Source organism: Natrix helvetica, assembly GCF_964273705.1.
Source record: "Natrix helvetica genome assembly, chromosome: 1".
NCBI lineage: Eukaryota > Metazoa > Chordata > Lepidosauria > Squamata > Natricidae > Natrix > Natrix helvetica.
In genome coordinates, this window is record NC_138548.1 from 128,549,542 (window position 1) to 128,561,391 (window position 11,850).

Genomic DNA, 11,850 nt, shown 5'->3' on the forward strand with positions numbered 1-11,850 from the left:
CTATTTTTATTCTCTATGTCTTATATATCTTTAAAGAGTTTTAATCAGAGTTTTAACACTTGAAACAGCAACATTGAAAGAGGAAGTAAAATTCATCATGAATGAAAAAAAAGGTGTTTTAGTATCTCGTACTTTTTGGAGTATAAGACGCACCTTTTTCCCCTCAAAAAAGAGGCTGAAAATCTGGGTGTGTCTTAGACACTGAATACAACATTTTTTGCCTCCTGAAACCCCGCCCCCTTCACCAAAATGGCCCTGCATAGCTTGTAGGAAGCTTTCAGGGAGCTCCTGGGGGCAAGGGAGGGCAGAAATGAGTAAAAAATGGGCTGATTTTTGCTCAATTTTGCCCAACCACCCCCCAGCCACCAGGAACACTCTATAAGCTTCCTAAAGGCTATCCATGCCCTTTTTTTTGACAAAAAACAGGCCCGTTTTCTCAAAAAATGGGCCGTTTTTTGCTCATTTTGCCCCCCCCCCCATTCCCCCAGGAGCACTCTACAAGCCTCCTAAGGGCTATTCATGGCCCCTTTTTTGAAAAAAACGGGCCGTTTGGAGGAGGTTTATAGAGTGCAAAAACTTTTTATTTATTTATTTGCCTCTTCAAAACCTTGGTGCATCTTATACTCTGAAAAAAACAACGGTGTTTAAAAGCTAGTGGAGATGGAACCAATTGAAATCTCTTTAGGATATTTTGCAATCAAAGAGCCACCTCTAAAAAGACCCTGCCACTTCTGGATCGGGAAGAATGCCTCTAATTCATGGAAGAAACCTCTTCATTCAAGGGGTTGATATGTGGGGTCCTTGGTGATCTCTGAGCTTGCTGGTTTTCTTGCAGACATTCCATTACCTCAGGGGTGTCCAAACTTGGGAACTTTAAGACTTGTGGACTTCAACTCCCAGAATTCCCCAGCCAGCCATGCTGGCTGGGGAATTCTGGGAGTTGAAGTCCACAAGTCTTAAAGTTCCCAAGTTTGGACACCCCTGCATTACCTGAACTAGGTAACATCTTCAATGCTGGTGTCACCTAGTTTGGGTAATAAAAGGTCTTTCAAGAAAACAAGCAACTTCAGAGAGGACCAAGGACCCCTCATTTCAACTCTGAGCTGAAAATATTTTCCTTTATCGTGTTAATATGTATTTAAAATTATCTAATTTATACTAACACCAGACTTTCTGTAAATATCAAGTCCTCACTATGAGCAGCAGTTTCTACCTGTACACATTGAGAGATGGAAATGACAAGACATACAAGAATGAATAAAAACCATTGGATGGAATGGAAAGATAGGAACACATTAATGGGAGAAAATGGGAAATTGCCCAGGACAGGGTTCTTGGAATCCTATTTTCATTTCTGGTCTTGAAAGGAACTAATCATTCTTGCGGACTCTTTGTTTCTGTGTTTGAGCACAAACCTCTGTAATTAAACATCTGTTCCCCTGTGTTGCTACTGCCAGATCTCTTTGATTTCCAAGAAATGAGATTGTTCCATGTTGAAGCAAATATGCAGGAAATTATCAACAGCAGTGGAGATTTACAGATGTCTCCCACAACTTGTTCTGCAGAGAACTAAATTGCCAATGAAGAACAGAGAATTGTTCATCTGTTTCTTTGCAAAGTAATGAAAACTCAGTTTGAGATCAAATGCACCTAAAATGCTGACTTTTACTCATGATAGGTCAATGAAATTGCAGATGTGATAGGGAAGGAAAAAAATACACGATTGTTCATTTATTTTTTAATTGTCACTAAGCACTGTAGTGAAATTTCAGGATTGAATTTCAGAATATTTCTAAAAGTCAGATCACGATACTTTTAATTTCTCAGAATAGTTAAGGAACAAGATTTTCAAACTATAGGGAATTATAAAAGGATTTCATTCCCTTTCCTAGTTGTTGTAGTCATTTATTTACAGAAGAAAGGATCTATTGTCAATGAATCAGTGCAATTTCATTCAGAGCTTCCCAATCTCTTAGATACAACTTGTATTTAACTCGCCATTTAAAAAAAAGTATCAAATTTTCCTCAGTGTAAAAGTTAAATAGGGCTTTTTGTTTCTTTCTCCTCAGGTGGACGAAATCAGAATCTGGCGGTGCTGCCAAGTAAGTTGTTACTTTGATTAATGTCAAAATTAGGAAATATTTTACACACACACACACCAACACACATACACACAACATAGGACAGGGGATTGTTCTCGTAGTCCTTAAATCTACCAAAACTTTAAAAGATGCTTTCAAAGACATTGGCCTAACCTAAGAAAGAATGTAGAGCTAAATTAAGTAATTTAGGCCTGAATTGTTATCTTTACAATCCAAATATGCCTTCCTAACTCTGACCTCTCAGAAGCCTGTGGTCATGAAAAAATCAAACTACTTAAAAACTAGTTTCATTCGATGTATTTTCCCGTTGGACCTAAGGATCACAATACAAAGTTGGTGACCTCTTCTTGCTGTTGATTTTCTCAGAAATTCTTGACTAAAGGCAGGTCTCTTTCTTAGCAAAACTGCTTATACAGTTAGGACATACTTTCTTCTGTGGCCCATAAACCATCCTGTTAAGCCATCTCCAATTGTTATTGATAACATATTCATATCTTATTAGCCAAGGTGGTGCAGTGGTTAGAGTGCAGTACTGCAGGCTACTTCTACTGATTGCCAGTAGCCTGCAATTTGGCAGTTCAAATTTCACCAAGCTCAAGGTTGACTCCGCCTTCCGTCTTTCTGAGGTGGATAAAACGAGGACTCTGATTGTTGTATGCTGACTCTGTAAACCGCTTAGAGAGCGCTGTAAAGCCTAAGTCTAAGTGCTATTGCTATATAACCACAGAGTGGAATTAGCTGCCTATCATAATGTGTGGAAATTTATAACTTCGGGTAGATAGCTCAGAGATAATTAATTCTGTATAGATATTCTAAAGAAAACCCTTCTGGTTGAATTCTCTGTTTTCTATAAATTCTCAGGATTGCTTGGATTTCATTTATTGTTCACTTAACAAAAATATATAACACACATAATATGTCTCTTCATTTACAGTGGGAAATTTTAATTAGAATAATAGCGATATAAAGCACGTATTAATTAGCAGTTATTTCTCTTGAGTCCCCGTGCGTTTCAAGTGGCATGGTTGAAGGAATAGCAAGAGTTTTACTTGATAAAGTAAGGTAGTGATCACAAGTAGCAGCCAGCAATTCCTGTCTTCTCTTGCATGATTTTATCGCTCCTTAATGTCTTTGTCATCTTGCAGACTCTTTGGCTTCGTGGCTAGGAAACAAGGCAGTACGACGGACAACGTTTGCCACCTCTTTGCTGAGCTGGACCCAGATCAGCCAGCAGCCGCCATTGTCAATTTTGTTTCCAGAGTTATGCTTGGCTCCTCTCACAAGAGATGAACAGTGGCTTCCCCCTTTGCAGGGGGCTTCTTGCCCTTGAATTTTGACAAAGGACTTGGAGTTGTTCCGAGAAGTAGTGTGAGGAAGTGCATCGTGAAGGAGTGATGTGAACTGATGGGGGGGGAAGGGGAAGGTTTATATATATATATATATATATATAAAAGCGATCTCAATTGTTGGAAGGCTGAAACCAACCAAACACATGTATGTAGCAGAGACCAAGGAACTGACACCATTGTCTTTCCCTGCCAAGATCAAGAGATGGAAACAATTTTGGCTTTTGGATCAGCACAAAAATCAGAGAATTCAGCCCCACAGGCCAAAGTATGACTCTTAGTAACCTTTGTGGGATAGGTCTATCTAGTAGTTGCTTGTTTAGAAAATAAGGCAAAAACGAAACCGACTCCAATATCCATGACTATATGAGCTTCAGGAAATAATATCCAGAGAGATGCTAAAATCATTTTAAAAAGCAAATGCTCCCGGTTCAACTACTGCTGAAAGTATGAAGTATGTTTGTATGAGTGTGTGTGCACATGCATGTGGTCTGTCTGTGATATGCACATATTTTAGTATTTAACGTGAGGCTTTACTCTTGAGGCTTCTTGCCTCTGACGGTGAGTCAGAACATGTATCTCATTCCCCTGAGGTCACAGCCCTCCGTAACCTGGGAAATAAACTTACAAACAATGGTTAGCAGTACGAGAATCACAGTGCAAGCAGAAAGTATTTATTTTAACCAGTAGTCACACTCATCCCCACATGCATGTGCACCTACCAATCTACAAAAGAGTTTCAAAGCTGAGAATCTCTTTTTCAATCATAGTTTGTGGAGCATGCTAGCCAAAGCAAAATACGCTAGTATTCTGTCAGAGTCTAGGCAATCGGACTCGGAATAAATTGTCCTAAGAATCTCTTTCCCGGAAATGTTAAAACACTAGGAGTTGGGGAATGCCCTTCCTTTTGAGTTTAGGATAAAAACAGTCCTGCCCAAGCTTATCCTTTGGAAGACATACATGTTGTTTTGGAAGTTGCATGGCAATAGAGCAAAGGCAAGATGAATAATCCAATAATTGGGAGGGGGTGGGGATTCTGTTTTGAAGCCGTGAAGAATAACCATTATAAAGAATTACCCCGTTGATTTAAGCATGGCTCTAGCTGTTTCAAAAAGACAGTGGCCATATGGAGGTTCAGTATGTAGCAAAATTAGCTCATTATTTTTGCATTATTAATCTTTGTTTTTGCTTCTGAGGGCATCAACCAGTAGATTTTTGCACTGACCTGCTAATAACGTTACGCTAGATTGACATTTATTATAAAAAGGGAGACTGTTCCTTTATGTTGCATATCATTTCATGCAAAGCAACTTCATATTTTTTCCAGAGTAAATGAGAAAAATGTAGCAGTTGCAGAAAAATTGTATCTTCTTATATTTAACACCATGGTTGAATCCTTCTACCAGAATGATTTCTAATGGAGGCCACATATATACTGTTTGTAAACTGTTCAGGCTTGGTATCTATCAAGGAGAGAATGAATAATGTGGATTGATCTATCACATAGAATTTCCATAGTGTAATGAGAATTTCTCACTATCTTCCCAAACTTCTACAATTGGCAATTTTTAGATTTAAAGATGTGCTGAATAGATAACAAGAAACTCTTTTCTATCACCCATTTTGCCTATGGTTTTATTGTGAAGTTTTCAATATCAGGCTAGATTCAAGAAAGCCACCGTTGTTTTGCAATATATCAACTCCCCCAAACTGGTTCAAAAACCACATGCATGGAAATAATATGAAACATTCTACCCCAGGTTCTATTAATAACCTAAAACCTATAAAATTTTGTTTACTGCTACTGAAATGGCAGGTGCAATTCAACAATATCTAATTGAAATCATTGGAAAGCAATTGTTGACCAAAATGCTATATAGCAAGGTGGACCTAAGTCTTCGCAGGTCTCCAACACCACTGATGTCTCCCGACACAATTCGGTGGCCTCCACTAGAAACTATGAATGGAAGTTGGTCTTTCCATCAATTTTGTTCTAGCATAAATAGTGAAGAACAGAAATATTTTTGGGATGGAGCCCAGGTTGATGAGGCCCTTCATACAAACTCATGCAGTGTTCATTAAAAATCAGTAGGACAACTTGCGAGACATGCAGTCACCTAAATTCCCCTGGCATTTTCATTGCCTTCTTATATAATATATATATATGTATGTACGTATGTAAGTATGTATGAAATATACTGACAAAATAATGTAAGCTAATCAATAATTTTTTTTCTAAAAAAAATGAAATTTACACAAAGTATTTATTTTTTTGTTTTGGGCCCTCTTGCTTTTATTTTTTATCTTTGATTTTTGCAGCTCCCTTCATTTCTCCTACTCTGTAGAATAGTCTCTGTGTGACTAACCTGTCACCTCCAGATGCACTGGGATTTCTCCGCCTCCCTGAAATTCTGGGGTTCTTGGTCCTAATATATCTGGAAAATACCAGGTCGGGGGAGTGGTGACAGTATAAAGTTTTCATTTTGTTAACGTGATTATCCTGAGCAAAATGTCAAAACACGAGGTCAGTTCCATCTCCTGAATGCTGTAAAAGCAGCACCTTCTAATTTTATGCCCCAGGGCAATGTCATTATACAATGTTCCTTATCCCACCCACCCCCACCCACCCTTGTTCATCTTCTGCCTGAGCAAATGAGCACGAATGCATTTGTACTTTATTGCTGAATGACGTGAGGGGTAACGGTGCGCGTATGTGTGAAAGTGTGCGAAGAGATATTCATTTCTGGATATTGTTGTATAAAGCATGAGTTTTGCAATGGAGAATTGTTGAGACAGGTACTTGGATGGAGTGGGAACATCAGTTTTTGGCATCATCATCATCAACCAAGCTCCAAGCCCCATCCCTAGCCAGATGGGATGCTGGAGGCTGTGAGATTTATTCTTTATGTTTGTTCTAAATGTCTCTCTCCTTCTGAAAAATTCAAGCAAGATGATTTCCCCCTCCCCCTGCCTCACCTGCAACTGTCTCACCCTGCCATTAACCAATTAGAAAACGACTGTGTCTATATAGATATATAAATATTATAAATATATATATTTTTTGAAAGTCTCTATTTTTCAGATTTCATTTTTTCCCCCCATTGCTTTCAAAATTGTCCCCGTACTCGGTGCTTGCTACCTTGTCACAGGAAAAGTATATTGAAAGTTAATGGTTCATACCTTTTTTTGACACTCAGATGAACAGTAAGTTGATATAAGTATCCAGTAGTCACATATCAGTAAATACATTGATAGGCACATGCATGTGAACAAAATATCTGCTTCCAGCCATGCCTTGCGCACTGTTCCTGTACTAACTCACGAGCTAAAGATGGAAAGTTTATCTTTTTAGCCTACTTGCTGAGGCAAAGCCTAATCACGTTATATAGCTTGTTGCTTGTCCAGCTTGTATCAAGACAGTGCTGCGTTTTAGGAATAAACTTGTACTAATGTAGATCACCTTCCTGGTCCTTCTCTCAGTCTAGGGTTCTTAAAGTGTATGTGAGGCGGAACACTCAAAAGGACAGTTTCTAGAAAAAAAATGGGAAATTTGACTCACCTCTAAACTCTACGATTTTTTTGCATATGTTGGTTGGGTCGGAAAAGGATGACTTTTAATGAACTTTCCTCAAGTGGCATGTTGGGCTATTCCCGTTATGTGTGAGGATGTAGACCAAAGACTAAAAACTCAACCCTGGTCCATCACGATGGACTAGTTGATCCAGCCATGCTAGAAAGGATTGTCTTGGATATATAAGAACTGAAAAGGGCAACTAGTTTTCATTCTATTGCCACATTGGTTTTATCTCCTTCTTTTTCTAGAATCTCTAATAGAAGGTTGTTAGGCTAAGCCATTTTCCATTAACCTGATGTCCTCTCAATGGGACTATAAGTCCCAGCATTTCCAATTAGCATATGGGTTAACGTGATCAAGGCGTTCTAAGAGTGCCCAAACCACACTGGCTAGTGAGCAGCCAATTGAGAAAGGCTGGTCTAATTCATGTGCCTTATTCACTGGTTCATCTAATGATTTGCTCCAGATGTGAGTGAATGACTGGCTATATCAATCTTCTTCTTTTTTTTTGGGACTTAATCACAAATCCAACTTTATCAGTGGCACAAAGAAAATTTCGCAATGCAGGGCAGAGACAACCTCTGGTCCAGGCTCATTTACTTTGCCTTTCTTGAGCTTCAAACCCTGAGAGAGCTGTTGGGTTTTTTTTCTGAGATTTTAGGGATATCAGCAAGCAGGCTTTTCTCTGGGGAAAAAAAAGCCCCTCCACTTCATGTCCAACACCTGGGACTCAGGTCTAATGTAATTTTAGCACATGTATGTTATGTAATGATTTAGAAGATGTTGGATTTTATACAGAATGCACTCAAAGCACCCTCTGCGCACAGAGTATTACATAATCTTGCCAAAGAAACCTATTTGAAATGCACTTTTCTTCGTTGTACATTTATTCTGTGTGGCTCTGCCCTCCCCCCCACCCCCATTTTAAAAACTCTTTTGTTTAAACTGTGTTTGCTAGTGAATTTTCCTCTAGCAATTTCTGAAATTCTGTCTTGGAATAATTGGGTGATATAGCTAATTGTATATGTAGCTTGATATTTAAAGAAAGTTCCTGAGCAGTAAAACAGCCAAATTATATTGCATTTGTGTGTGAGAGAGAGCAAGAGGTAAGCCATTATAAACTCACCGACCTTAAGCTACAACATTACTTCCCTTTGGGCTATTGTATGAAACTCTCACAGTGGTTTGTTTAAATCTCATGTCTAAAAGTAGCTATTTTCTAAATTTCCTTCTCAGCAGCATTAATAAATAAAATCTGACAAATAAATAACATTTAAGCAGGCCTAGGCTTATTTATAACACAGCATCTTCGTTAAATTGGGACAGAACTTCAGCAGAAAAAAGAGACAATGCTCAGGAGCATTGTCTCTTCTCAGTCTCCCTTCTTGCCACTATGTCCTCCTGTTGTCCTTAGATGTATCCTCTTTGTCAATATGGAAGAAAAACAATGTCCTGATTTGTCAGTATAGATTAAAGAAGCCACCATCTTGTCCTTTCTCATTAGCAGCAAATTGGTCTTGGATTAGCATAATGTTAGAGTCAAGAATGTGCCTTTTTATCCTAACAGAGCTTGCAGGCATTGGCAAATATTTGTTTTTATCGTCTTCTTTTATAGAGGTCATTTGAGATTCAGCTCAATATAGACACGAGGAATAAGTTCCTATCAGTTCTTCATAATACACAGGTTGACATACTGTTTTTCATATCACCCTTCACTGATTGTCCTTAGTTATGGGGTAAACACTGGCCCAAATGATTAAAAAAAACAAAAAACTCAGCCACATTGGACCAATAGCCCAACCGGCAGCTTGTATATCTGTTTCCATCTGCAGTTAAAGTGAATGCACTGGAGAAACAAATGGGAAGAGGAAACAGGACTGAGTTACATCTTCTGGCAGTAATTAGTTTGAATAGTTCATAAAAGGTTGATTCGAAACAGGCTCTGTTCAAGTTATTTTTGTGCTGTGTATTTAAGAAATATTTGGCAAAAGAGGAAGCTGGTGATAAGATGTATCCTGCTAAATTTCAGGGCAAATGTTACACTGACTTCATGGAATATCTATGTAAGGCGCACTGAAAAGTAATCTGAAATACTAGCTTTTGATCTGTTGCCCTCTGCCATTTTTCACTATTAATAGCAAGACTATTTCTTCGCTAACATGATCAAGGACCACTGCTGGACCTTTCTTCTATGCATTAAATGAAGTGGTTTAAACAAATAAACACACAATTATATTATCAGCATTCTTGCCATTCTTGGATAGTGTCTTCTATATTAATCATGCATAGTTATCTAGAAGGCTGCAGGACTTTTGCTGGATGTCTTGAAATATTGGCTGGATATCCTTTTGATAAGAATTTCTTTTTCTGGATTTCCTGATTTGAACAAGAAGTTAAAACAAATGGCTCGAAGCTCCTCCAACTTGACTTCTAATAGCATGAAACAGGTGGGATGTGAGTTATCATCCCTTTCTTAGCATCATGTTTCCAGAACTAGTAATTTTTATTCCAATGGATGTACTGCAAAATAATAGCACTTCAAAATCAATGGTGTGATCCAAAAAGAGCCTTGGCCATCTTGGCCACATGGCCATTGTCCACCTATGAGCCATGGTGGCACAGTGGTTAGAATGCAGTACTGCAGGCTACTTCTGCTGACTGCCTGCTGCCTGCAATTTGGCAGGTCAAATCTCACCAGACTCAAGGTTGACTCAGCCTTCTATCTTTCCGAGGTGGGTAAAATGAGGACTCAAATTGTTGGGGGCAATATGCTTACTCTGCAAACCTTTTAGAGAGGACTACAAAGTGATATATACGTCTAAGTGCTATTGCTATTGCTATTGGCATTAGAACTACTCAGATTCCACTTCTTTGGCTGTAGGGTACTCTCAATGGACATACCAGAACATAATTTAATCTTCATAATTATGTTTAATTTAATAAGAATTAGGAATCAATCAACCATCTGTTTATGAAGTTTCTAGATATAATTTTTCTAAAAGAATGTTTTAGATGTTTTATTGTGGAAGATTGCTTTGAACTATATAGAAGAAGCAGAAAACAACTTGTCAAATCAGTTCCTATCAAGAAATATTCCATCTAGTGAGTCTCTTTTTTATTTTTTCAAAAGATATCCCATTTTGCTTAATTTTATTTGCATTTTAAATGAAACACTGTACATGATTTCAATAGTATTAGAGCAATAAATACATAGAAGAAAGTTAATTTTGAAAAGGAGGGAGTCTATCCTAACTGAGCTCAGAAAAAATCAGTTAAAAGTTAGCAGAGGGACAGAACTATCCCTGAATAGGTTGATTGCCTGTGCATTGTTAAATTATCTGCCTTAGATATAAATGGAAATGTTTCTGTGTATAATGCAAGGCAATGAACATCAACATTTCTTCTGCTGCAACTGTTTGCATAGTTCCCATCTATTTTAAAAACTGTGGTTCTTTGCTTTCCCATCAAAGTTGTTTCACAATTTCTGATCTCCCCATCCTCATGATTTAAAATCCAGAGGTCAATAATCCAGAGCTCAGTGATAACGAGATAGTAATATATCTATGAAGGCTCCTATAATTGTCCATATATGCCATTTATGCATCTCACTATTCTTATCTTCTATTCTCTAAAACGTTGAGAGACGAGAAACTGAAAAATGACATTTTGCTTTTAACTACCAAATACCATCACCACCCCGGAAATAACAGAGGCTAAACAAATAATGTGTTTAGGATTCTGCTACAGCAGGGCCTTCCCAAACCAATGGAATCCTCATTGTTTACCTCAGGGTTTCCCAACCATGGCAACTTCAAGTCGTGTGGACTTCAACTCCTAGAAGAAGTCCACATGTCTTAAAATTGCCAAGGTTGGGAAACTGTGATTTACATGAATAATCCCTTTGTATATCATCAACTTACTTCATGACTGCTGTGATGGAAACTTTCAGAATGAATCCAAACAACACAAATCAAGCATCTAATTTATCTCCATGGGGGGAAGAAATGCATCCAATGAATTTTGGGTTTATATCTAGTAAGACTGTCATTAGAATTTGCCAATATAAACTGGGGACAACCGTATTAAAATTGTGACTTATTGACTTTGTTTTGTTACTTGCCTGGATTGTTGTTGTTGTTACAGATTTCTTGCCAGTATTTATGACTATACGAAAACATGTTTTTTTTCTTTCTTGCATCTCTCCATTTTTTACAAAACCCAGGCAGAAATGTTCACTTACACATAACATAGAGAGTAGCAAGAAGGAAGGGAAAAATAAACCCAGATGCAATCTCCTTTTTAAGCGTTTATATAGACAGAATTCTCTCTATATTTTACCACCCAAGCTTTCCTTTTTCTTTGTACAGTAATTTCTTGCCTCATTGCGGTTCCAAGTATGGCTTTATCAACAATAAGATTTTAAACCAAATCAATTATATCAAATATGCTGTTGCTTGAATTGCCCAGCTTGGTATCTGGATTGTTGGAATTATAGCTCAAACTTTAAGGGAGTGAAGGAATAAAGACTCTCTATTTTTTGCACAGGATACTTGTGATGGTGGTTGTATTCACTCTTGCAACCTTACACTGCAAGGTTGGTTCACCACAGAACTTCACACACCCAAACACTAAGATGCGTAGAGGTTTATCCAAAGAGAAATTGGAGGTGAATCTGCTATTTCTAAAGAGAGGAAAAGGATTAGAAGAAAAACTAATTTGGTAAAACCAATGCAAATTACAGAAGACCTTTTATACCCAAACAAGTATAACAGTAAGCACCAAAGTTGCCCAGTCTGACATCTCCATCATACTTTTTACAAATGTTTTT

General features: G+C 37.9%; 1 protein-coding gene across 10 annotated transcripts in view; it reads left to right on the forward strand.

Moving 5' to 3' along the window:
* TNS1 (tensin 1) overlaps positions 1-11,568 on the forward strand; it is a 401,394-nt gene extending 389,826 nt beyond the window's left edge. For all 10 annotated transcript variants that reach the window (XM_081935971.1, XM_081935975.1, XM_081935973.1 and 7 more), the window contains 2 exons: positions 2,070-2,102; positions 3,248-11,568. In XM_081935971.1, the coding sequence (XP_081792097.1) occupies positions 2,070-2,102; positions 3,248-3,392 (178 nt within the window). In that variant the 3' untranslated portion in view covers positions 3,393-11,568. The remainder of the gene's footprint in view (positions 1-2,069; positions 2,103-3,247) is intronic.
* The last annotated feature ends 282 nt before the right edge of the window (positions 11,569-11,850 follow it).